A 27,305-nucleotide genomic window follows, 5' to 3' on the forward strand; every position below is an offset into this window, starting at 1 on the left:
TCTTTGCAGCCAGCCAGAGCTGTAGTGAACACCATTGCTAGGGAAAGTTTTCATAAAACATTTTCCAATTGACAAACGTTTCAACCATATAATTAAGTAAAGAAAAATTCCAAAATCTACCTTTTAAAGCATTTACTGTTAAAGTGTAAAAGATTAAATAATGTCATCTCCATTAGCTTAAGCTTTTGGAGTAATTAGTTGTTTCACATGGTATCAAAGGTCCTGAGTTCAAACCTCCCGGATAGCAAAAATTCACATGCAATGGCCAAACCCAAAAGAGGGTCCACATGTGCCACATGTAGGCTAACCCTAGAAAGAGGGGCCACACGTGAGGGGGAGTGTTAAAGTATAAAAGATTAAATAACGCCATCTCCATTAGCTTAAGCTTTTGGAGTATAACTGGCTGTTTCACATTTACTAAAGAGGCGATCTAAATCCATCAAAACTTAAGTTGTACAAAAAGTAAATGGACGCAGTGGGTGGCATCTGGCATCAGCCATATTTAGTTGTTGTTAGTCTTGGGCACTATAAGGAAAAAAATTTCTAGCAAAAAAAATTTCTTATGATTTTTTCTTTCCAAAAGTTTGAGAAATGGTATGATTATGGCTTACTTAGAATAATATCATCATAAATTGAAAGTCCCTCTAATGAAACATGAATCCCAATCATTCATGTTATTTTTTTTCATATGTAATTATCGATGGAAAAGTATGAAATTTTGGAAAAAAAAATTCCTTTCCATACTTTTTCTAGAAAATTACAATCGAATATATGGACGATCCATAATGAGGCCAAGATGATGAATGGTTCGAGTCACAAAGACAATGCTTCAAAGCTACATATGAAGAATTTGGATTAGCCCTTCATCGAATTTCTCATCATCCACGAGTTCGAGAATTTCTGATCCTTGTCTACCACTAATGTTTCTTCTTATTCCAACTCTTTAGATGATATAAAACATTCAATTTTTATATCAGCGACACCTCGGAATCAATTTATCACAAGGGTCTTTATCTTTTCTTCTAACCTTTGGTTTGCTTATTTGGACAATGACAACAACTCTACACGATGTTCCTTATCTGTTCTTTTAAACTTTGGTTTGCTTATTTGGACAACGACAACAACTCAACACAAGGTTCTCTTTTCTTCTACCCTTTGGTTTTCTTATTTGGACAATGACAACAACTCAACGTATCGTACGTTTATATGCAAGAAGTGTCCGAGCATAAGAAGTCAGATTAATGTCTGTAAATTTTATTAAAATAACCATTTGTCGGCTACTAATCAAAGGGTTGCAATCGACCAAACAATGAAGAATGAAGGTGGGGCCAACAAATGAACGGCTTAGATCATTGAACAAGTGATCCCCACATACACCTTCGCCCATGCTTATTTGTCCTTTGGACTACAACTCCTCATTTCAAAAATGGTTGAGGGGCCTCTATTTTGGCCAATCCCAATGCTAAAGACAGTAAAAAATATATATAAAACATTAGAATAACCTCTAATCCACGGCAGTTGAGAATGACAAGAATGATTGCTGCACGAACAATAAGTCTATCCATGTTTTGAGAGCTTGGGAAGAACTATTTAAAGCCCATAGAGTTGCTTTGAAGCATCAGATCTTCCTGAACTCTTCTGTTTTACTTTGAGCTTAGTTCCCAGCAGTATTACAGTTCAATGTCTTCTTCATCTTCTCATGTTTATAAGCCTTTGTTGCTTCTTTTTTTGTTGGAAATACTCATTGCTCACTCACATGGAGGAAGCATTGCCATCTACTGGGGCCAAAATGGCAACGAAGGAACGCTTGCCGAGACATGTGGAACCGGAAACTACGCCTTTGTGAACTTAGCTTTCCTTTGCACCTTTGGCAATGGCCAGACCCCACAAATCAATTTGGCTGGCCACTGTGACCCTTACTCTAATGGTTGTACCGGCCTAAGCGATGACATAAAAACGTGCCAAGATCAAGGGGTGAAGGTGATGCTTTCTATAGGAGGAGGGGCTGGGAGCTACTTCTTAACTTCGGCTGATGATGCTAGACAAGTGGCAAATTATCTATGGGACAATTATCTAAGTGGCAAATCAGATTCGCGGCCCCTAGGTGATGCAGTCCTAGATGGCATTGATTTTGACATCGAAGGTGGGACCACCGATCACTGGGATGACTTGGCAAGAGATCTATCTTCCTTCAGTTCTAGAGGAAAGAAAGTGTACTTAACGGCTGCCCCACAATGTCCCTTCCCAGATGCTTGGGTTGGAGGGGCCCTAAAGACTGGCTTGTTTGATTATGTGTGGGTCCAATTCTACAACAACCCGCCTTGCCAATACTCATCAGGGGATATCGGCAATCTCGACGGTGCATGGAAACAATGGATTTCTTCAATTAAAGCTACCAAGATCTTCCTAGGACTGCCAGCAGCTCCAGAGGCAGCAGGTAGTGGTTTCATCCCTACTGGGGACCTTACATCTAAAGTGCTTCCCTTACTGAAACACTCTAAGAAGTATGGAGGAGTGATGTTGTGGTCCAAGTATTATGATGATCAGACTGGGTATAGCTCAGCTATCAAACATGCGGTTTGATCCAAACGTGGAAGTGTGTTGGGGTTGAGCCCCTGACCCTAGTGGCTCTAACCTAAGCGTGTCTGTGTTCTATCCTAGTTTACCCACCAAAGTTATCGTAACTATGTATGTTTGTGTGTATACTCGGTGTAAAGAGTTTTTAGCCTGCGTTGTCCATATCTAAGTCTCATGTGTCCATCAATTGTCAATAACGAATCTCGTTAAGTTTTTAAACATTTTTCTATCATTACGATAAGCATCGTCAAGGGGTTTTGGGTTTACTCACTTTCTCATCAATATAGAAGATAGAAACAAAAAAAAATTGCCAATCACTCTTACTAGATACTAATCGCGCGGTGTGCCGTGCCGGGCTTTGAAATTTGACACCGGGCTTTGAAATTTGATTGAACAGAACTGTATTTGGAGCAATTCATATGCCTTCCTGAACTGCATTAAGAGCAAATCTTTCTAATTTCATAAATAAAAAACTCATATCTCTTCCTCAATGGCTTTTTAGTATATCTCGGAGATGATATTTTCACTTCCCCTGCATTACATGCACGGTCACCTTTTAACGTGATCACTGATTTGACATACCCACTTTTCACGTCAAATCAGGTTAAAAGAGGAGCGTGCATGTAATGCAGGGGGGTGTGCAAAATATCATCACCCATCTGAATTTTATATAGAAGAAACAAAAACTTCAATCGAATAGGTTTATCTCCTGTTTTAGAGTTGACACAATTTACCTTGGTCAATTTCATACAAGAGTTTGAGATTTGCACTGTCAAGTTAACCTACTCTTCTAGCATTAACATGGGTCCACTAGCAAAAACACACATTCTCATAACATAAAAGACGTTACGGCTTCCCACATTCTCATAATCCATCAACGCCTTCCTACTACACTGTAATTGATACCTTTCAAAATAAAATTATGCTCCAACCGATTTAGTATTGAGGCCCCATGGACAACGAACTCCTGCCAATTGTCTTTCTCCATAAGGACCTTGAATATGTTGGATGAAGTGGTCATCAGCTCTTGATCAGAGATTTGTGATCTGATTGTGGCAAGTAGCCACGATCATCATGTCTTATGGCACACACCTACATGCATTAATTTCTAAAATTATATAAAAATTAAGTTTCTAAGATGGGTATTTTTATCTTTATATGGTTTTTGAGAGATGAGTCCTGTCACGCTTGCTTGATATGGATGACTCATCACTCATCAGATGGTTTGACAAGTATCACATGTAGTCTGAAAATAACAAAACCAAAAAAATAGGTAATGGGGGAGGGAAAAGTGGTTCTCTTCCTGTGTTTATGTGTATAAGCAACAAATTACCAGCACATGTTTGTATAAGCAACAAATTACCAACACGAGGGTACATCCTAAATGCAACCAGAATATGATGGGCATTTAAATGTAATTTTGGAAAAAATGATTTTAAGGCTGCATTTACATACCATAATTTTTAAGGGAATAATACTATTACCGCCCCCACAACCATCCCCCCCCCCCCCCCCAAACGTTAAACTTAAAGGGGGTGAATTTATGCTCAAGCATGGTTCACGGAAAAGGGGAGATTTTATCCGGAGGGGGGGCGTGGTGTGGGGGAATATCACTCCCCTTTTTAAAAGATAAGAGAAGGGAAATGATATTACCACTACGGTATTTGATGATCGTACTCCTCACAATATTCAAAAGTACGGTATAGCTCGCACCATAGGATGATCCAAACCGTCCATTAGATGGGCCACGGCCTAAATAGGTTGTGCTCCAAAAATCATTTCCATAGGTTGATCCTAACCTTGATCATAATCCTCTATAGATCGGATAACCTATGGAAATGATTTTTGGGGCATAACCTATTTAGGCTGTGGCCCATCTAATGGACGGATTAGATCATCCTATGGTGCGGGCCATACCGTACTTTTTAACAATGTGAGGAGTGCAATCATCAAAATACGGTAGTGATATCAACATTTCAACAATGAGTATTTCGATGCTGAGACAAAATTCTCGCTCCTTCCTATCGACCGTCAATCTTTGTTATTGATACCAATTTCTAGGGTCAACAACAAGCGCATAATTGCTTTTGAACCCCATCGTCCATTGTTATTACTTGATTTGATTGCCCGAGCTGCTTGAGTCTCAGCCTTCTAAAGCCTTCCGTGAATCGCTGAAGGTGATACAAGACTTTGGAAGTGGTTGGATTGATTAAGCGAGATTTCTTTCACTTGGACAGTGATTCTCAGACAAATCTCGATCATTTGTTCTATAAAGCTATGTTTTTTAGAGGTAAGCTGGGATGGAACCCCTGACCTCTTGGCTGAGGAACACATCCTTTTAACAACGAGCTAGAGGCTCAACCCCTGCTCTGTAAAGCTTTATCAGAGAATGTGCCTACATTTGATGAAGCTGAAGGTCTTTATTAGAAACTGTGTCCTTCTAATCGCATTGGTATGGTCGGATTCACTAATTTACATCGATTTTAGAAACTCGATTGTGAGTTTGATCTCAAGAGTATCTGTGGACTCACCAACCCCTTAATTCATGTTTTGATGTGTGGCCAAGTGTCTGAATGACACGCTTGTTAAGGTTCTGGTGCCTTCGCCAACGTTGATCAGCGACACCATGAAAATAATTTATCACAAGCTTACTTTTCACTTATTACCTTTGGTATGCATATTTGGACAACGGTAACAACTCAACGTGCCGTTTATGAACATGTCCAAGCATTAAAGACATTAATGTCTGTAAATTTTATTATAATAACCATCTGTCGTCTCTAATAGAAAACAATGAAGAATCAAGGTGGGGCCAACAAATGAATGGCTCAGATCGTTGAAAGTGGTCCCCACATACAACTTTGCCCCATCCTTATTTGTCCTTTGGACTATAATTCCTCATTTAAAAAATGGTTGGGCAGCCTCTATTTTGGCCAATCCTAATGCTAAAGAGTAAAGACAGTAAAATAGTATATAAAACATAAGAATAACCTCTAATCCACGGCAGTAGACAATGACAGGCATGATTGCTGCACGAACGATAAGCCTATCCGAGTCTTTTGAAGGCTTGGGAGTAACTATTTAAAGCACATAGTGTTTCTTTGAAGCATCAGATCCTCTTTAAAAACTCTTCTGTTTTACATTGACCTCTGTTCCCATCAGTTTCACAATTCAATGGCCTCTTCATCTTCTCATGTTCTTAAGCCTTTGTTACTTCTTTTCTTGCTAGAGATTCTGATTACTCAATCACATGGAGGAAGCATTGCCATCTATTGGGGCCAAAACGGCAACGAAGGAACGCTCGCTGAGACGTGTGGGACCGGAAACTACGCCTTTGTGAACTTAGCTTTCCTTTGCACCTTTGGCAATGGCCAGACCCCACAAATCAATTTGGCTGGCCACTGTGACCCTTACTCTAATGGTTGTACCGGCCTAAGCGATGACATAAAAACGTGCCAAGATCAAGGGGTGAAGGTGATGCTTTCTATAGGAGGAGGGGCTGGGAGCTACTTCTTAACTTCGGCTGATGATGCTAGACAAGTGGCAAACTATCTATGGGACAATTATCTAGGTGGCAAATCAGATTCACGACCCCTAGGTGATGCAGTCCTAGATGGCATTGATTTTGACATCGAAGGTGGGACCACCGATCACTGGGATGACTTGGCAAGAGATCTCTCTTCCTTCAGTTCTAGAGGAAAGAAAGTGTACTTAACGGCGGCCCCACAATGCCCATTCCCAGATGCTTGGGTTGGAGGGGCCCTAAAGACTGGCTTGTTTGATTATGTGTGGGTCCAATTCTACAACAACCCTCCTTGCCAATACTCGTCGGGTGATATCGGCAATCTCGACAATGCATGGAAACAATGGATTTCTTCAATTAAAGCTACCAAGATCTTCCTCGGACTGCCTGCGGCTCCTGAGGCAGCAGGTAGTGGTTTCATCCCTACTGGGGACCTTACATCAAAAGTGCTTCCCTTACTGAAACACTCTAATAAGTATGGAGGAGTGATGTTGTGGTCCAAGTATTATGATGATCAGACTGGATATAGCTCAGCTATCAAACACGCTGTTTGATCTAAATGTGAAAATGTGTGTCTCAGTGTCTTGAGCCCATGACCCTAGTGGCAACGCATGTGTCTATCCTAGCACATACCCACCAAAGTTATTGTATCCGTGTATGGTTGTGTGTGTACACTCATGTAAAGAGTGATTAGCTTGTCCTGAGTATCATGTTACCCAAACTCGTGCATAGGTTGGGGTCCAGCATTCTACACGATATTTTGATGGGATTCGAGCCATTATTTTGCACCATATGCCGAGAATGATGGTTATTTCTGTAGGGGATTTGCTACGGACCATCATAGAAGGCATTTCGCAGACGGTCTGTTGCATGAGCGAGCAGCGATCTCATGAATATAGACAAAATCTGTTGAGAAGTGAGCCTATGTGGCTGCTCTCTCATGTAACAAATCATCTGTGAAATGTCTTCTGCGATGGTCCCTATCAAATCCCTTTCTATAGTTAGTTCTCCACTTACTACTATTTTCACTCATTTTGGTTTCTCGGTTTGCCGTAGAGTTGTTCTTTCTCGTTGTTGGATGTAGTGGTCTTTCTGTGACTCTTAGCCTAGTCATGAACCCTCATTGTATTTCTGTCCTCATCAATGAAGTTGTCTTTCTAGGTTTATCTTGTATTTTGTTTTTATTTAATGTTTTTATACGGTGCCATTTTGCAAATATTGACATATTAAAATCTACTCAAATAAGTCGAGTTACCAATTAATATTAGATTATTGCTTAGTTAGTTCATTCTAAGGAAAGGTGAATCTGTTAATTTCTCTTTCCATAAATTCTCACTAAAATGCACATCCCCTAGATACAATCTGGAAGTCATTCTTGTGGCAAATGTCTTGATAGTAGGGGTCCAACTTGGGTTGGGTTTAGCTGTTGCTAAAAAATGAATTGCACCCCTACCTGCTAGCAGTGAATGTTTATAAAGCTTCGTTTCTTTCTACATAAAATGGACTTAAAACAAATTTTATCCCAAATTTTAAGTGAAATTTTTTGTTTTATGCCCATTTTAAGTAGAAAGAAGCGGATCATAAGGGTCCTATGTACTCAAACCATGAGTTGTTGGGTCAAATATCAAGCCTATAAAAAAGGTCCTCAAACCATACATTGATTTTAGTTTTAGTTTTACGGACAAAATTGATTCGGCTCCCCCGGAGGATTTATTAGATCTGCATTTCTGCTTTCTTCGTTATGTACTGTTGGTACCCATGATGCCTTGATCACAGCTTTTTCAATTCTAGAGGGCAGCTAGCAAAACGGGATTTCGTTTGGAAAATAAAGACCAAAATTGTATGTTGTACGTTGTGCCTTGTCTTGGAGAATAAAGACCAAGACAAGGCCACTCAAAGTTACAAGAATTCCAGTTCTTCCCACAGGATGGCGAGGTCCCTTGGGCTCTTAATGACCTAAATGGTAATGAGCCTAGGCACATTCTACTACCTGACCTGAAGAAATTTCCCCTGAGTAGTGGGTACATTTGCTAGGTGTTTGTCCTGCTATATGCTCAGCAGGGCTTACAGTCAGCTGGTTATTTTGTTTTGTTCAGAATTTCAGTTCAATTAGTTATTCAGTAATGTTTTGAGATTGCTTGGTTTGTATTGTTAATGATGGGTTTTCATAAAATGCATCATTGTTTTGGGATTTCTTGATTTGGAAGAGGTGATCAATGTCATTGCTAACTTAAATCTGGAATAGGGACATAAGCTTTCTTTCTACTTCGACCCCAATCAAACCAAAACCTGAAGAGCCAGCGGAGAGATCGAAATAAGATTAGCATTAAAGAACTTAAATTTGATCTGAAACCTACTGATCACTAATTATCATTAAAGTACTAAATTTGTATTTGACTTGGATCATTACATTATTCTAGTCCTTGATTACATAATGGACATCTAGATATATATATTGTTGACAATTATCAATTGTCGATTCTAATGCATGTCTCTCTACTCTTTTGGGGTGTGGCTTGGGAAGGCAACTTGAGTGTGGTTCTTATATTGTTGGGATGTGCCTTTAAACAGTTCCGGGCTTTGATCCTTCATCCCACAGTGGTAGCAACAGCGGCTTCTCATGCCGCTGTTGTGGGACGTTACCGGCGTGTCTGCACATGGGCATGGGAACGATATGGTTGATTGGGTCATAGAAATGAAGATAGTGGGTCAGTTTCTAAGTTTGTTGGACACTCAATTGGGATTGATGAACATGTCTTCCATACTCATCTCTGTTTTCGTGTATGGTCTTGCTTTGTTTACACAAAGGCATGTAAAGTTGGATATATATTCAATATTGTGATAATTCCCTTTTGGCGAAATTTAATGAATTCCTTTGCTTTTGTGCTTAAATTTGTTGTATTTCAATTACTAACTATTTCAATTATTCATTATTTTTGGTTAAAGATATGTCCTTGCTTCTTTATGGTCTTGCTTTGTTTACACAAAGGCACGTAAAGTCGGATACATATTCAATATTGTGATAATTCCCTTTTGGCGAAATTTAATGAATTCCTTTGATTTTGTGCTTAAATTTGTTGTATTTCAATTACTAAGTATGTCAATTATTCATTATTTTTGGTTAAAGATATATGTCCTTGCTTCTTTAGATGAATTTTTTATGGCCTCTTCTGTTGAAATTTTCTCTATATCGTCATTGTGAATGTTTCTTCTTTCTTTTCTTTTCTTTTTTCAAAAAATTAAGCTATAAAGCTCTCTTTTTTGGGGCGCTCAGCACGATTGCAACTGGTTAATATCCTAATTCCTAACGAAGAATATGATGGTTTGGATCATTTCATTTCCATAATTGCAACTCGCCAAAATTCTCTGATCCCCCATACCCCACATGCCAAAGATTACAGGGAAAACTACAATAAACCCCCTGGATCAAAATATATCTGCTAATCCCCCTAAATTTTTCATAATTACCAATGGTACAATTTTTGTGCCTTAAATAGCTTTTAATTTTCTGTTTTCCCCAGTTTACCCTCATTACATTATCCTTGGAAATCAATAGTCTCTCCATCTCCAAAGGCAACATTAGAATCTCCCTCCCTCCCTCTCTCTAGGGGTGCAACTTGGGTCGGGTTCAACCCGAATTTAGGTTGGGTCGGGTTAAGCTTTTTGCAGATCGGGTTGGGTTAGGGTTGGGGAAAATCAACCTGAATTGGAAATCAGGTTGGGTCGGGTTGGGGTGTCGGGCAACCCGACCGACCCGACCCAACCCGAATTGTAAATTTCAAATTTCCATTTAGTAGTGATGTTAATGCCAACATATACATATGATCCTAGTTTATATTAATATTAATAATGTATTCCATTTGAAGAAGTTATGTGTTTTTCTTTTTCAACATTGAAATAGTCTTCACAATCCACAATGGACGGTTTGGATAATCCTATGGTTTGGGCCATACCGTACTTTAATAAAGTGAGGAGTGTGATCATCAAAATATAGTAGTGCGGATAACATTTTCCTTTGTTAATTGTTAGTCCCTGTTTGTTTTGGATTTTGAGAACTGATTGTGAGTCAAAAACTGATTATTGGTGATTCACTATTGGATCTCAAAATCCAAAACAACTCGGTTTGAGTTGAGGTGGTCAACTGTTGGTACAATATCAAATCCAGAATGAACGTGATGAATCTGACGCAGGGGGAGATCCAGGGCCCTGTGTTCTACAAGGATAACAACAAATAACAACAAAGCACACGGACAACAAAGAAAAAAATTGTAAAAGTAAAAGACAAAAATCAAATTACCTAGGTGAGTCAGAACATTAAAATTGAATACCCCGCATACATCATGGATACAGTTAAATAACACGGCGCTTGAAAGTGAGACTTGATTAATCTCACGCTAAAAAGAATCTTAAATAATAGCAAAGATTCCTACTAAATCAATCCCGATCGTATCATTAAAACTGATCCAAACGATCAAAGAAAAAAATCCATTGAACTAAAGGAAATCGGTAAAATCCCCACCTCTTCCGCGGTCCCCACCTCTTCCGCCGCCCTCACCTCGTCCGCGGTCCCCACCTCTTCCGCCATCCCCACCTCTTCCGTCGCCCTCACCTCGTCCGCCGTCCCCAAGAGCAGAACTTCCTCGTGGATCCATTGAGAATTTGAGAGGAGAGGAGAAAAGATAGAATAATAGATTTAGGGTTTCTTAAGTTTAGTGTTTGCACTTGAAATGGACGACTTGATGTATATTATGGAAACCTATATAAATCGCAGGGTTGGGATCATCCTGTGAAATTGATTTTTGGGCCACAACCTATTTACGTTGTGGCCCATCAAATCAACGGTCCATCAAATGGGCAGTTTAAATCATCCTACGTTGTGCCATCAAATGGACGGTTTGGATCATACTAAGGGGTGTCCCGTACAATACTTTTTGAAAAATAATAGAAGTGCTCATCCCTAACAAGCAATCAAAGGGGAGAAGAATTAAAGTAATTTTGGTCCTGTTCTAGGGTTGTTGGTGAACCACCAAAACCTTTTTGTTTCGTGACCCGCCTGCACACCTCCAAGTCCACAAACACATTTTTGTTTGAAAAATGAAGTGGCGGACCTCTTGAGGCTTCGAAGATAAGAGAAATGATAGGGTGCCTGAGAGTGAAGTCCAGTGCGTGGGGGCCCTATTATAGAGATGTAGTCCACAACGAAGTAGGAAACATACCCTTCTAGGGGTCTTTCTAGACATTTTTTCACAAATCTCTCTCCCATAACCTATTTTTAAGGTTACTGAATTTTTTTTATTAGTGTTGCAGACTAATGCCCATTGTCTTCCGATCACACAGTAACCACCCTTGCGCTAGGTAGTATATTTATCCAACCACATGATGTGATCCATCCTCTCTCAAAGACCCTAATGCGTACGTTATGATTTTGATAGAGGTCCCTTTTGAAAAAAAAATAATAATAAGATAATATAATTTAAATAAGGGAAATGATATATCCGCCCCTTCAGATCACCAGGAACACCCCCTGTCAGTGTATCAATGACTAAAGGGGGGTTGTTGTACTTATGTCAGAAGAATTCGACGCCCCTGATTGCCACAAACACTGACAGAGGGTGTTCTTGGTGATCAAAAGGGGCGGATATATCACTTCCCACAGGAATATAAACTAAAAATGTCATTTAGAGCCTAATAAAATATGGGATTTGCTAGGGACTATAGCAGAAGGCATTTTGCAGATGGTCTGTTGTAGGAAAGAGTAGCCACCTCATATGTAAAGACAAAATCTGTTGAAAAGCCGGCTATGTGGCTACTTTCTTTTGCAACAGACCATCCGCAAAATGTATTGTGTGAGGGTCCCTGACAAATTACATAAATTACCCCCCTTATTTATTGATGCACTGCCGCTGGTGTCCCTGCCTCCCTGGTGATACAATAGGGGAGTAAAAATCTCTTCTCGAGTTCATATATGGTGTAAGCCCTTATAATCCCTTATTTTTTCAAAAATGGAGCTGTACGTTGTTAAAATTCTCTGTGTTGGGCATTGTATCCTGGAGATAGAATTTCAAGAGTACATCTGCAACTATATGTGGGAAATTACTATCGTAAAGAAAGCTTCCTAGAAGTGCCTTGCCCAATTAATTCTTTTGTTCTATTTTCTGCATTATGTTCTGTCTTATTTTCTACAACAGAGTGTTCAAGTATAAATGATTAAATGACACCAAATCCAACTGCTTAAGCTTTTGCAGTAATTGGTTGTTTTCGCATGGTATAAGAGTAAAGGTCCTGAGTTCAAAACTCATATTAAAAAAATCCACATGTAATATGGCCAACCAAAAAGAGTGGCCGCATGTGCCATGTGTAGGCCAACCCTAAAAAGAGGGGACACACGTGGGGGGATGGAAGTATAAATGTCTAACAACAAAAAAGGAGCGTTATTATCGTGCGTAAAAGAGACCAAAATACTTTTTTCTGGTGTTATTTACAAATACTTCAGGGGCCGTTTGAATACACGGATTTTAGAATCTTGGATTTCCTCCAGATCGTAGTTGGGAGACGAGAGAAGAAGGAGACCAACCATCATTTTCTGTTCCTCCCCCCCCTTCCTGACAGCAAGAGAGCAGGAGATCGTCCCATGCAGGTTTTAAAAATGTCATGATGTGGGAGAGATTTCTAAAACCCGGTTTCTTACTTAAAATCCAAGAAACGATGTTAAGACAGCATACAACAGCTTGATCATGAACCCTCTTTTACATTGTTTTCAAACTAAAACCCGGATTCTAAAATCCGCGTATCCAAACTGCCCCTTAGACTTTTACACATGTTTTGAGAATTTTTCCTCAAAGTATGTGGAAATTCAAGATCCCAAGGGCAATAAAATGATGCTTAACAAGTGCCCTGAGCAAAAGGAACCCTTTGGAAAATATTGGACTATACAGTTTTACACCATATAAAATCTCTGGTTTTTAAATAAGTTAATTTGCGCCTGAATTTGTTTCTTCCACTTATTTAATTGTGTTTTTTTGGAGATATTGTGTTCTTTTTTGCACTTGGGCATGTTCCTGTTCACATGCGAGGTGCTATGGTCATCACACGCCCCTTGGTTCGTATAATGGCACCCATTAAGAGACATGCTTGAAACAATGCGGCGCACACGATACAATACACCCTTAGTTGTTGGGAACCATTCAGTTACTAGCCATTACTTTTATAACTCCCGCAAAAAAATCTTTACAACTTGTAGATTTAAAAGGTGCAACTCAGGTTGAGATTTTACCTTAATAATCTGGTCGGATTCAAGTTGATTTCAGTTCATTGATTATCAACAGCTCGACCCAACCAGACCCAAGTTGCACCCTAGTTGATTTCCATAGGATGATCGTTGCCTTCCAATATATAGGCATTTCTATGACATGCGGTTCCTCTATAAATTGCTCTATAGATCGGAAGGCTAGTATCATCATATGGAAATGATTTTTGAGGCAACACCTATTTATGTTGTGGCACATCAAATGAAACAGTTTTGAATGGTCCTATGCTGCGGCCATACAGTACTACTCAGAAAGTACTAGATAATACAAGCTTACACCATACTAAAAACTCTAAAAACCAAAGGAGTGTGGAAAGATCATAATGCCACCCCTAACATTTTGCATTTTTATCCTTTTCAAATTTAAAATCATATACAGTTTCAATTCCTTCAAGAGACCATCAAATTTACCTCATCTGTAGAAAAAGGCCAAACCCTGTTACTATGCAAAATAGCAAACTAGGTTACTCTGTTCACAAAGGAAAAAAACTTTGAAAACTCGATTCCGTGTGGGAAATAATAACGGGAGTGATGTAACCGTTGATTTGACATTTCCAAGATGTATTTATTGCTTTTACAGGAATTTGAGCGTCCTTCATCTGTCTTTTAGTGGACGTGGCCCATGTTTTTCACAAAACGAGGATGAGGATCCTTGACCTCCATCCGACTAGGTGCCTCTCCGGCAAATCACCCTTTCACCTTTTTCTTGTGAACGGCTGAGATTAAAAAACATGGCTTTGAAAAAGTGAAAAGGCTGACTTTTAGGCAACATACTTAGCCGCAACGCATTTGGTATGTACAACTCAACTCGACTAACCCTAAATTTTTACGAAGAAGGTGAAAGGATCTACCTAGCCCAAATCGATTAATTCTAATCCTCACATAGTTGGGTTCGACTGGATCATTTTTTCCATCCTCTCCTACCTATCCAATATACACGGTCCGCGATGCATTTGGTATGTATTATTGGAAAATGATATATTCCAACCCTCTTCTTCTCTGGACCACCCGCTCGTACTGTAAAAGATTAGTCATTATTACACGAGGGCTGTCTCGGTAAAGAAAAGGGGACAAATATATCACTTCCATATATAATAGATTAGGGCATAAAGTATGAGCCGAACCTATGCGAGAGTAAACCCTAGGAAGAAGAGGATCACGCAGCCATGGGTAAGCCACTGCTATCTCTTCTCGAATGATCTCTGTATAATCTATCCGTTGCATTTCTGTTATCATATTTTATGCATCTCGATTATTCTGATTTTCTTTTACTTGTTTCGATGGATAGAGTCAGGCAAAGTTTTTTTTTTTGCTATGTTTAAATCTGCATGTCTAGGAATGGTTAGGGTTTCTGTTTTTAAAACAGCGTGTCTACTAATGCTTAGATTTTTAGGGTTTGATTCGAAATTGGCTTCTTTATGCTTCTTATATGGGACTCAAAGGACTGGTCTATCGTTTTTTCCCCTCTTTTTTGGATCCGATGAGGAAATTTGATTATTACCTATTTTCATTTCCTTATCAGAATCTGTCCGTCAACTTACTTTTTCCCTGATTTATGGATTTATCGTCTTAGGTTCAGAGTTTTGATGTCTTTCATGGGAATTTCTGGTTCTTAGATTGCTGATTCGGTGCTGTATATATTAATACACTATTTGATATCAGAGTTTGGGTTTGCTTTCGTTTAATTTCGTTTCCCTCTTTATATATCGCCTTGCATTGCTTTGCCTTTCAGTTTTAGGAAAGAAAATTTCCGATGTAGGAGTTTTGCATTTCGATACTTGTAGGTTCTGTGTCTGAAATTTCAGATGGGTTTTGGAGTGGGGTTCTGATTTTGGTTTGTGCCATTCAGGGGCTTACAAATACGTGTCGGAGCTATGGAGGAAGAAACCCACAACTACAACGTCTAGGGAGGACCAAATTTGGTTTACGTCCAGGGAGGACCAAATTTTCCGGCAACGCCGACACTCCACACGCCTTCTAAAATTATGAAACCCACAACGACAACAGCTCCAATCACCACTATCCTCTCGGATTCTCTTCTCTCCCATACGCTCTATTCTCTTTTTCTTACGATCCTTCTGTTCCTTCCATGGCAGATGCTCCTCTTGCACAAGTTTCCCACCCTGATTCGGCCACCTGAAACCTAAAGCACCACCTAAAGCACCACCGTCATCCCCCATTCTTTTTCCAATCACTTTTTTTTTCGACAGACGAATGCTAGTTCAATTTATTTTTTGCTATTATTCTTTCCTAAATCTATTATTCTATCGATTCTCCTCTCCTCTCAAATTCTCAATGGATCCATGAGGAAGTTCTGCTCTTGGGGATGGCGGACGGGGTGAGGGCGGCTGAAGAGGTGGGATGGCGGAAGAGGTGAGGATTTGACCGATTTCCTTTATTCCAATGGATTTTTTTCTTTGATCGTTTGGATCAGTTTTAATGATACGATCGGATTAGGAATCTTTGCTGTTATTTAGGATTTCTTTTAGTGTGAGATTAATCAGTCTCTCTTTGCTATTTATTAGGATTCTTTTTAGCGTGAGATTAATCAAGTCTCACTTCTAAGCGCCGTATTATTTAACTTAATTGTATCCAATAGAAATTTCAGACGTTTCATTTAATTTTCTGAGTAAAGTCTTCTTTGTTCGGCCAATAAAGGTGGGAGAGGTTGACCGAATTTGGGAGGAGGTTGATAAGCAAATGGAAATGGAGTACCATCTCTATCGAGCTTTTCGGTTTAAAAACACCAAGTGCATCTTTATTAAACACGAGGAAGTTGTGGCAGCATACCATGTGAAACTATCAACTGAATATGCTGATAGTGCTAGAATACATGATTGATAAAATTACATTTGTAATTTCTCCAAGTTGCTTCGAAATCATAGCTTCTATGATCCGTGATGCATGCGTGGTATTCAATTTTAATGTTATGACCCACCTAGGTAATTTGATTCTTGAGAGGCGTAGCGATGCTAGAAGTAGTCTTGGGAGGCGTAGCGATGCTAGAATTATCAGTCCATGATGAACGTGATGAATCTGAGGTAGGGGGGGGATCTAGGGCCGATAACAACAAAGCACACGGACAACAAAGAAAAAAAATTTAAAAATAAAAGACAAAAATCAAATTACCTAGGTGGGTCAGAACATTAAAATTGAACACCCGCATCACGGATCATTGTAGCTATGATTTCGGAGCAACTTGGAGAAATTACAAATGTAATTTTATCAATCAAGTATTATAGCACATCAGCATATTCAGTTGATAGTTTCACATGGTATGCCGCCACAACTTCCTCGTGTTCAATAAAGATGTACTCGGTGTTTTTGAACCGAAAAGCTTGACGAAGATGGTACTCCATTTCCATTTGCTTATCAGCCTCCTCCCAAATTCGGTCAACCTTTCCGCCGCGGCCGGCACCTCCACCTTTATTGGGCGAATAAAGAAGACTTGACTCAGAAAATAAAATGAAACGTCTGAAATTTCTATTGGATACAGTTAAATAATACGGCGCTTGGAAGTGAGACTTATTTATTCACAAGAGCACCTCCTCTGACGATCCTCACAAGAGTACCTCCTCTGACGATCCTCCTATGAGTACCTCCTCTGACGAGCCTCCCATGGATTCCTCCCCTGAGGAGCCTCCCATGGACTCCTCCTCTGAGCCCATGGATTCCTCCCCTGAGGATTAGCCACTCATGGTAAACTCTCCATCATTTTGCATTTTTCATTTCAGTAAGTTTTCCTTTTGTTTGCATGGTAAACTCTCTTGGATGATGCAAAGGTGGATTTGGTTAATGTCACTGTTAGATACAAGGGTTCTTAATTAAACGTGTAGTTAGAAAATTCACCATTTATATTATGTTGTCTCACAAATGTAGCATGGTATACATCATTATGGTTAGTCTAAAAATGCTAAGATTATATCTTTAATTTCTCTGGAACTGTAATTGTTGAAAAAATGGTAAACATAAAGTCACTTTTACTCTCCTTTCTAAAAGAAACTTATTGGATCCGCATCAGCATACATGATCAGATCTGTTGATCCAAACGGCAACCATACATCCGGCCAAATGCTATTTAGGACACCTTGATTGGACGGTCTTAGGTCCTTACCCATCAAACCTTGTTTAGAGTTTCACAAAAAAAAAGATAAACTGTTGGTTTTTTAGTACCTTATATTTCTCATGAATGTCAAATTGCGATGGGAGGACAGCAAACAATGCATGTTGCCTGATGAGAAGCTTTACAAGATCAACTGTCCTGATTTCACACACATGCTCCATTTGGGGGAAATTACGTAAAAATGTCTTTTACCTTTGATTGTGAAAGTGACTTTCCAGGTGCTAGTTAAAGTAGTTTTAGTTCTGATTTTTCTTTTGCTCTTCCCATTTTTTCAGAGGAATCCAGGCTGGCCTCCTTTTACCATATAATGGGAAAACTTGGGCCTCCTTTTACCCTTTTGTGCTGTTCTTCTCTGTGTATTGACTGTCTTGGTCGCCAGGATTCTTCAACTTTTCTTGTTAATAAAATCAGTTCTGTCACTTCCAAAAAAAGGAAAAAACTTGGGCGGTTCTCCGAGTTATTTAAAACGTTATAAATGTAAACTTTCCTTTTAACTATTAAGTACATCATATAAGTTTCTTTATAACTACCTCATAAATATGTTTTTTTCTTGTCATTGGTTTTTTTTTTCATGGAATTTTTTTATTGAAAAACTTTTATGGTGGATTTTTCAAACCTCATGCATTATATGAGTGCACCAATCATCTTATAACACATTTTGATAGGGTGAGACCCAACATTTTACACCCGTACTTAGCATGGGTGGGAGTCGTGGGACCACAATTTTACACCCCATGCTTTGATATGGCAATGCTCTATGGAAATTGTGAATCAGAAATATCATCTATGCATGCCTACGTGCATGCTAGGTTCTTATTTATCTTTAACTTACATACGTATTATCTGTTTCCTTCAATGAATCAGAAAATATACCTGTACAAATTTGTTATTTTCTCTGCATCACTTTCAATCAAGAGTTTCCCTATTAACTGTGCATGATTTAGTACCCTATTAACCGTGGATGATTTAATACATTACCTATTTGGATGTTCTAACTTCTAACATATGTTTCCAAATATTACATGTTACTTTTTTTCCTAGGGATTTGCTAGCGTCCATTGCATAAGGCATTCTGCAGATGGTCTGTTGCATCTGATAGCAGCCACCTCGTGAATGAAGCCAAAATCTGCTGAAAAGTGAGCCTCTGTGGCTGCTGTCAGATGCAACAGACCATCCGCGACATGCCTTCTGCGATGGACGCTAGCAAATCCCTTTTTCCTATGTAGGTTATTTGGCTGTCTTAATAAATATTTCTATTTTTTTATGCTTTTGCTTCTTCATACCTTATTTTGAACTTCGTTTGCAAGTTTGCGCTCATAGGAAAAGCTATTCCTGTCTTCTCTTTTATTTCTCATCAGATTGCATTACTATTTAACCAGTATATCATTCCATGTCCTTTTCTGTGTGGTAATGACCTATGTGTGACTTCCATAAAGTGAAGCACAGGAAAAGAATTAGTTTATATGTTTTCCAGGAATGAATTTCATCTTTCTGACAGCCACAAGGTATAACAGACTTCTACAAATTGTCGTGTCAATGTCATACCTGTGTCAATGTTAGTTATGCTAAATGGGATGTGCGTATCTTTTTCTTTTAGCTGGGCTATGTTCATATCACTAGGTCAGCCCTAAGCATGGTTTCTAATTTTATCTAGGTTTGATTTTTATTTATGTGTTCTGTATTCTGTTACTGATTACATCCTTTTTTGAGTGTTACGTTCCACGGTGGTTTCTTTTTTTTATTTTAATACATACACCTACACCATGTTTGTAGTGAGTTGAATTTTTACTTTCATTATCTATCCATTATAATATAGCAAGATGGGGGTTTCACTGTTCACGCCCACGTGGATGGCCCCCCTATCCAGCGTTTGATCTACGTGGGATCTAGACTCAAAAGACTTCAAGAATCCCAAACGACCCTGGATTTTCGCCCATACCAAAAATTTCGAAGAGAGTTTCATGAAAGTTCCCCTCTCTAAAGAATGTTATCCATGGATTTTCTCCCATACCAAAAATTTCGAAGAGAGTTTCATGAAAGTTCCTCTCTCTCGCTCTCTCCATGGCGCAACTCTCTCTCTCTCTACTCTAGACGAGCTTAATTGAACTAATTCTCTCTCTACGCATACTAAAACCTCGGCTAGCATCCTAAAATCTCTATCCCTTTATCTCTCTCTTCCGATAGTAGAATTTTTCTTATTTTGTAAAAGACCTTCCAGCATAACATTTCCAATTAAAGAAGTTAATCCTTCCCATATTTTTTTTCCTTCCTCCCATTTATATTGCCCCATTAAGAAAAACGCACGTACAGCCTCCAACTCCATCATCGCCTTCCTGGCGACCGCGTGTTCCTCAAGGAGATAGAACGTCAATAGAACATCAGGGGTTGAGAAGGTGAAGCCCATACAACACAACACAGGCGGATACTATTTCAATTTCTTTGCTGGCCTAGGTTTCAGACTCATTTTAAACCGAAGAGAGACGAGTTTCTTTCGACATGGAGACTTCGTTTTGCAGATTAAGAACGAGGGTTCGACTATCGATTTCATTTTGTCATCACCGCAGCGCCACCTCCACTAATAGAATCAAACAGATAGTGTCGTATGATCTTCACAGTACTACTTAATACAGTTTTTTTGAATCTCTATTTATAGCCTCTTTAGTAGCATGGCTTGCTGGTTTTTTTATAGTATTGCATTGCAAAAGAGTGAGGTTCATTCTTTCTATTCTTTCAATATTTTGGGCTGTATTCATTTTGGAAATACCAAATTTGTTGGGATTATTTTTGCTTTGATATCAGACCTGACGATACCCCTTGGGATGGAGGTGAATAAATTCAGACTAGATTTTTTTTTCCCCATATTTTTTCTCTGTTTTCTTTTTTCAAAATTTTTAGATGGATTTTATATTGTTTATGAGGATGAATTTTTGTTAGTTTTTCCCTTTTATGTTCTTGGATTATAAAAGGCTTTGGGGTTATTTTGGGCTTTGAATGCTATGTTTTGGGATTTGTTATTTCCATTGTAAGATTAGAAATGGGTTTTAGGTATCTTTGTATATGGTTGTAAATGTTGATTGTGTTATTATTTTTAATTATATACTTGTTGTCCACTCTTAAAATGATGCTAAGCCATATTTAAGTATTGCCATTGGGCATTTTTTGCCTATAATTAATGTATTTCTTTCAAGTCCCATTTGAATTGTTGTTTCTATAATGTACCAGTTCTGATGGGTTTGTTTTGGCTTTGGTTGTTTATTATGGTTATAAAGAAGTGAGTCCTTCTCAGTTCAACTTAGCTGGTAGGTTCATGTAATTTCATTCTTGGTTTTTTTTTTAAAACAATTTCATCCACTGTTAGAATTCTGTATAAACCTTAGGTTCTAAAGAAGTGAGTGCTTCTCAGTCGAATTTTTTTTTCATGAACCAAGAGTTCTGAACATGAGATTTTCACCTCATACGGCTCCTCGTTCAATTCTTTCGAAGTAATTGGATCCTTTTCCTCGTTCGAGAATCTCCTCCCTTATTCCACTCCGTCCCGAAGAGTAACTAGGACCAATTCAGTCACGTTTTCCTGTTCCAATTGAACACTTTCCATTTTTGATTATGATCAAAGGAGAAGATTATTCTTTTTACCAAAATATGTGGATCAAATCACGATCTTATAATAAGAACAAGAGATCTTTCTCGATCAATCCCTTTGCCCCTCATTCTTCGAGAATAAAAAAAATCCTTATATAAAATCCTCTCAGTAGGGAATGCCCAACAATAGAAAATGAACATCCAATTCCTCATGATTACTGCTTCTGAGTTCGACTCGATAATATGTTTATCAAGCAAAATCTTCATTTATGATTGGAGAGTAACTGTTGTGATATAAAACTTGGTTGAGGATAATATGTTGACTTGGTTGTTTATTATGATATTTGTTTTCCTGTTTCAATGTTTGGTTAGTAAAAAATGCATATAGAGAATATTCATTGTACGCTATTTGGCAACTTGAGGTCAACCATATACAAGGCAAATATTTATCTTCATTCATTGTCTCAGGTTTTTTATTTGTTAATCCACAGTTACAAAATTCGTTTCTTGTTGGGTCTCTATCATGTGAAACGACTGATATGATTACTATCTGTGTTCTATGCCCTAAAATATTACATACCTCCATTTCAAAAAAAAATAATATAACATACCTGTTGCTGAAAATCCTTCATACATATATGGGTTATGAGATTTTAGATGATTATTGAGAATTGACATTCATTTTGAGCACTCTTTAGCATGTTCAAGTGTGATATCCCCCATTTTCTTCACAGTTCTTCCATATATCCCTGTTTTAATCGACAATCGTTCACCCTTTTACCCATATATTTTTAGGGTAATCATTTGATGTCACAAGTCAGACTAAGATCAGAGGCTGCTCAAATACCTCTGTTTCAAGCTATTCTCAACATGTTATGCAATTTCCATACTGGGAATCGGAAAGAGACTCAATTTGAATTCAAACTACTAAATCAGCTGTGTAAATCTCGATTTTTAAGTTCAGCTTCTCACTCACTGTTTTATCCAGTATTCAATAATTTTCCCTTGTCTTCCATCGTTCTTTAATCAACTTTCTATTTCCAAACGGTTGGTCCCACTAGTTTATACATATTGCCATTCGGAAAAAAAATATTTATGCATATTGAGCTTTGACAAATAGATTTTATCTGTTCAATTTCTTATAGTTTCTGATTATCTGACTTAAAACTGATTTTCAGAATTGTTTTTTAGATTCGGAGCTGTTTTTCATATATCCACATGATTGACAAGTGGTGTTGTCTGTAGGGTATGTTATTGGGACAACTTCTTCATCTTACTATTTAGATTATTCTAAAACAAATGGAATCCTTTCCTCTGGATTGCCTACCATTAAGGGTGCATGTCTTAACTACCTTTCCTTTCTTTTATTTCGCAGGTATGGAGAGGAATCAATCATTGAAAGGTTTGACACGGCGAAATGTAGACCGATGAAAACAAATATCTTCAATAGACTGCTTGAAATATAGACTGATGGAAACAATATTTTACTATGAGGAGTCTGAGATTAGTGTGATATGGAGCCTTCATCTGTCGGGCCCATAATGGGAGATGAGATGGAGAGAAAATCATACTCATTGGATCTTGTACATAGTACATACACAATAAAAATGATCAATGGTATGGTCCGTATTCAAATCCGGCAATAGCTAGAAATATTTGAACACAGTGATTTTTATGAAGGATTTGGCTTCTTATATGCTTCTGATGGTAAGACCTTCTCATACTATCACCTCAAATTTTTCATGACAAAATAACTTTAACGAAAAGTCGTGGGTTAAGAAAAGTGATGGGATTTGTTGGCTCAACCCTTGTTAGAGGGGTCTACGTTGACAATGTGTAGAAAATTCATGAGTTAAGAAAACGTGAGAACTGAGGAACCCAAGATATAAAGAGCATTTGTATCGAAGCTCTTAGATGTGCAAGAGAGCATTGATATCGGCATGATTAAGACCCTTCATCCCGTGGCTCACTATTAATGTGGATGACCAAAGTGCCTATTCATGCTCTTTATGCTCTGTTTGGTTGCTGGGTTTTTTTTTGTGCCCGGGAGTTTTGTGGGAGAGTAAGTTAAATTTTGGTCCCATCCCATGTTTGGTTGCCTTTTAGCAGTAGGTTTATTTTTATCCCACTCTCGTGATGATTACTTGTGGGGTGAATTTTTTAATCCCACTTTTGTAATGATTGCCTTTTCATCCCATCCCAAGATAACCCCAGGAACAAAAATAAACTCAGGAACCAAAAATAAGCTTGAGAAGAATTTTTTTCTACCCAACAGTTCAAGCAACCAAACAAAGGTATTTTTTTCTCCCACCATATCTCCCAGGGTATTTTTTTCTCCCACATAACCAAACATGGGATTTTTATTTTACCAGGATACTTCCAGGACTTTTTTTTTCCCACCTATCTCCCAGGGTATTTTTTTCTCCCACATAACTCCCGGGAACAAAAAAAACCCGGCAACCAAACATAGCATTAGGGGTCAATTGGACCCAAAATCGATTCTCAAAATTCAAAACGAACGGGGTATAAGAATTATTTTAGTAGAGAACTTTGGTCACCATTTTTGGCCTAGAAAGCATAGATTATTTCCCACAGTCGGTGTTTTTTTTTTTTTGTTTTTTTTTTATAACCATAGATAATCCAAATAGGCCATTAAAACAAGTTATTATTTTAGTAGAGAACTTGCAAATTAAATCTCATCGGATTTCAACATCTCTCTTATGGCCGGCCAATGTGTACCCTATGATTAAGTGCTCATCCCTAACAAACAATCAAAGGGGAGAAGAATTAAAGTAATTTTGGTCCTGTTCTAGGGTTGTTGGTGAACGACCCAAACCTTTTTGTTTCGTGACCCGCCTGCACACCTCCAAGTCCACAAATACATTTTTGTTTGAAAATTGAAGTGGCGGACCTCTTGAGGCTTCGAAGATAAGAGAAATGATAGGGTGCCTGAGCGTGAAGTCCAGTGCGTGGGGGTCCTATTATAGAGATGTAGTACACAACGAAGTAGGAAACATACCCTTCTAGAGGTCTTTCCTTGGATTTAAATCTCCAACAAAGATATTTCCTTGATTTACTTCCTTTTGTTGTACGTTTGTCTACACAACCTGTAGACATTTTTTCACAAATCTCTCTCCCATAACCTAATTTTAAGGTTATTGAATTTTTTTTCATCAGTGTTGCAGAATAATGCCCATTGTTCCGATCACACAGTAACCGCCCTCTCGCTAGGCAGTATATTTATCGATCCATCCTCTCTCAAAGACCCTAATGCTTACCTTATGATTTTGATAGAGGCCTCTTTTGAAAAAAAAATATTAATAAGATTATATAATTTAAATAAGGGAAATGATATATCCGCCCCGTCTAATCACCAGGAACACCCCCTGTCAGTGTATCAATGACTAAAGGGGGGCTGTTGTACTTACGTCAGAAGAATTCAACGCCCCTGATTGCCACAAACACTGACAGAGGGTATTCTTGGTGATCAAAAGGGGCGGATATATCACTTCCCAAAGGAATATAAACTAAAAATGTCATTTAGATCCTAATAAAATATGGGATTTGCTAGGGACTATAGCAGAAGGCATTTTGCAGATGGTCTGTTGTAGGAAAGAGTAGCCACCTCATATGTAAAGACAAAATCTGTTGAAAAGCCGGCTATGTGGCTACTTTCTTTTGCAACAGACCATCCGCAAAATGTATTGTGTGAGGGTCCCCGACAAATTACATAAATTACCCCCCTTATTTATTGATGCACCGCCGCTGGTGTCCCTGCCTCCCTGGTGATACAAAAGGGGCGTAAAAATCTCTTCTCGAGTTCTTATATGGTGTAAGCCCTTATAGTCCCTTATTTTTTCAAAAAGGGAGCTGTACGTTGTTAAAATTTTCAGTGTTGGGCATTGTATTGTGGAGATAGAATTTCAAGAGTCCATCTGCAACTATATGTGGGAAATTACTATCTTAAAGAACGCTTCCTAGAAGTGCCTTGCCCAATTAATTCTTTTGTTCTATTTTCTGCATTCTGTTCTATCTTATTTTCTACAACAGAGTGTTCAAGTATAAATGATTAAATGACACCAAATCCAACTGCTTAAGCTTTTGCAGTAATTGGTTGTTTTCGCATGGTGTAAGAGCAAAAGTCCTGAGTTCAAAACTCAAATTAAAAAAATCCACATGTAATATGGCCAACCAAAAAGAGTGGCCGCATGTGCCACGTGTAGGCTAACCTTAAAAAGAGGGGACACACGTGGGGGGATGGAAGTATAAATGTCTAACAACAAAAAAGGAGCTTTATTATCGTGCGTAAAAGAGACCAAAATACTTTTTTCTGGTGTTATTTACACATACTTCAGGGGCCGTTTGAATACACGGATTTTAGAATCTTGGATTTCCTCCAAATCGTAGTTGGGAGACGAGAGAAGAAGGAGACCAACCATCGTTTTCTGCCCCCCCCTTCCCGACAGCAAGAGAGCCGGAGATCGTCCCATGCAGGTTTTTAAAATGTCATGATGTGGGAGAGATTTCTAAAACCCGGTTTCTTACTTAAAATCCAAGAAACGATGTTAAGACAGCATACAACAACTTGATCATGAACCCTCTTTTACATTGTTTTCAAACTAAAACCCGGATTCTAAAATCTGTGTATGCAAACTGCCCCTTAGACTTTTACACATGTTTTGAGAATTTTTCCTCAAAGTATGTGGAAATTCAAGATCCCAAAGGCAATTAAATGATGCTTAACAAGTGCCCTGAGCAAAACCCTTTGGAAAATATTGGACTATACAGTTTTACACCATATAAAATCTCCGGTTTTTAAATAAGTTAATTTGCGCCTGAATTTGTTTCTTCCACTGATTTACTTGTGTTTTTTGGAGATATTGTGTTCTTTTTGCACTTGGGCATGTTCCTGTTCACATGCGAGGTGCTATGGTCATCACACGCCCCTTGGTTCGTATAATGGCACCCATTAAGAGACATGCTTGAAACAATGCGGCGCACACGATACAATACACCCTTAGTTGTTGGGAACCATTCAGTTACTAGCCATTACTTTTATAACTCCCGCAAAAAAATCTTTACAACTTGTAGATTTAAAAGGTGCAACTCGGGTTGAGATTTTACCTTAATAATCGGGTCGGATTCAAGTTGATTTCAGCTCATTGATTATCAACAGCTAGACCCAACCAGACCCAAGTTGCACCCCTAGCTGATTTCCATAGGATGATCGTTGCCTTCCAATATATAGGCATTTCTATGACATGCGGTTCCTCTATAGATTGCTCTATAGATTGGAAGGCTAGTATCATCATATGGAAATGATTTTTGGGGCAACACCTATTTATGTCGTGGCACATCAAATGAAACAGTTTTGAATGGTCCTATGCTGCGGCTATACAGTACTATTCAAAAAGTACTAGATAATACAAGCTTACACCGTACTAAAAACTCTAAAAACCAAAGGAGTGTGGAAAGATCATAATGTCACCCCTAACATTTTGCAATTTTATCCTTTTCAAATTTAAAATCATATACAGTTTCAATTCCTTCAAGAGACCATCAAATTTACCTCATTTGTAGAAAAAGGCCAAACCCTGTTACTATACAAAATAGCAAACTAGGTTCCTCTATTCACAAAGGAAAAAAACTTTGAAAACTCGATTCCGTGTGGGAAATAATAACGGGAGTGATGTAACCGTTGATTTGAAATTTCTAAGATGTATTTATTGCTTTTATAGGGATTTGAGCGTCCTTCATTTGTCTTTTAGTGGACGTGTCTCCAATGAATGATGCCCATGTTTTTCACAAAACGAGGATGAGGATCTTTGACCTCCGTCCGACTAGGTGCGTCTCCGGCAAATCACCCGTTCACCTTTTTCTTGTGAACGGCTGAGATTAAAAAACATGGCTTTGAAAAAGTGAAAAGGCTGATTTTTAGGCAACATACTTAGCCGCAACGCATTTGGTATGTACAACTCAACTCGACTAACCCTAAATTTTCATGAAGAAGGTGAAAGGATCTACTGAACTGTGAGTTCGACTAATTCTAATCCTCACACTAGTTGGGTTCCACTGGATCATTTTTTCCATCCTTTCCTACCTATCCAATATCCAAGGTCCGCGATGCATTTGGTATGTATTATTGGAAAATGATATATTCGAACCCTCTTCTTCTCTGGACCACCCTCTCGTACTGT

General features: G+C 38.5%; 2 protein-coding genes and 1 long non-coding RNA gene across 5 annotated transcripts; all 3 read left to right on the plus strand.

Moving 5' to 3' along the window:
* The first annotated feature begins 1,634 nt into the window (after positions 1-1,634).
* Positions 1,635-2,753, plus strand: LOC143877288 (acidic endochitinase-like). Its single transcript, XM_077379272.1, has one exon. The coding sequence runs from the start codon at positions 1,681-1,683 to the stop codon at positions 2,581-2,583; it is 903 nt and encodes a 300-aa protein (XP_077235387.1). The 5' UTR covers positions 1,635-1,680; the 3' UTR covers positions 2,584-2,753.
* Positions 2,754-5,701: 2,948 nt separating this feature from the next.
* On the plus strand, positions 5,702-6,798 carry LOC143876528 (acidic endochitinase-like). Its single transcript, XM_077378232.1, has one exon. It carries the CDS (start codon positions 5,752-5,754, stop codon positions 6,652-6,654), a length of 903 nt encoding a protein of 300 aa, XP_077234347.1. The 5' UTR covers positions 5,702-5,751; the 3' UTR covers positions 6,655-6,798.
* Positions 6,799-14,450: 7,652 nt separating this feature from the next.
* LOC143877289 (uncharacterized) lies at positions 14,451-22,819 on the plus strand. 3 transcript variants are annotated; one of them, XR_013250586.1, is made up of 5 exons: positions 14,451-14,576; positions 15,256-15,779; positions 15,932-17,105; positions 22,287-22,354; positions 22,484-22,819. It is a non-coding gene; the product is annotated as an uncharacterized LOC143877289 (long non-coding RNA). The 3 variants fall into 3 exon arrangements; XR_013250585.1 differs by having other exon boundaries at positions 22,300-22,354; XR_013250587.1 differs by lacking the exon at positions 22,287-22,354.
* Positions 22,820-27,305: the final 4,486 nt, after the last annotated feature.

The sequence above is a fragment of the Tasmannia lanceolata genome, unplaced genomic scaffold (assembly GCF_043159265.1).
Source record: "Tasmannia lanceolata isolate RefF3 unplaced genomic scaffold, GAP_Taslan_0.1 ptg000005l, whole genome shotgun sequence".
Taxonomy (NCBI): domain Eukaryota; kingdom Viridiplantae; phylum Streptophyta; class Magnoliopsida; order Canellales; family Winteraceae; genus Tasmannia; species Tasmannia lanceolata.

Bases quoted from the DNA above. Each gene is read 5' to 3' on its own strand.
- LOC143877288 (XM_077379272.1), top strand. From the start codon at position 1,681: ATGTCTTCTTCATCTTCTCATGTTTATAAGCCTTTGTTGCTTCTTTTT.
- LOC143876528 (XM_077378232.1), top strand. From the start codon at position 5,752: ATGGCCTCTTCATCTTCTCATGTTCTTAAGCCTTTGTTACTTCTTTTC.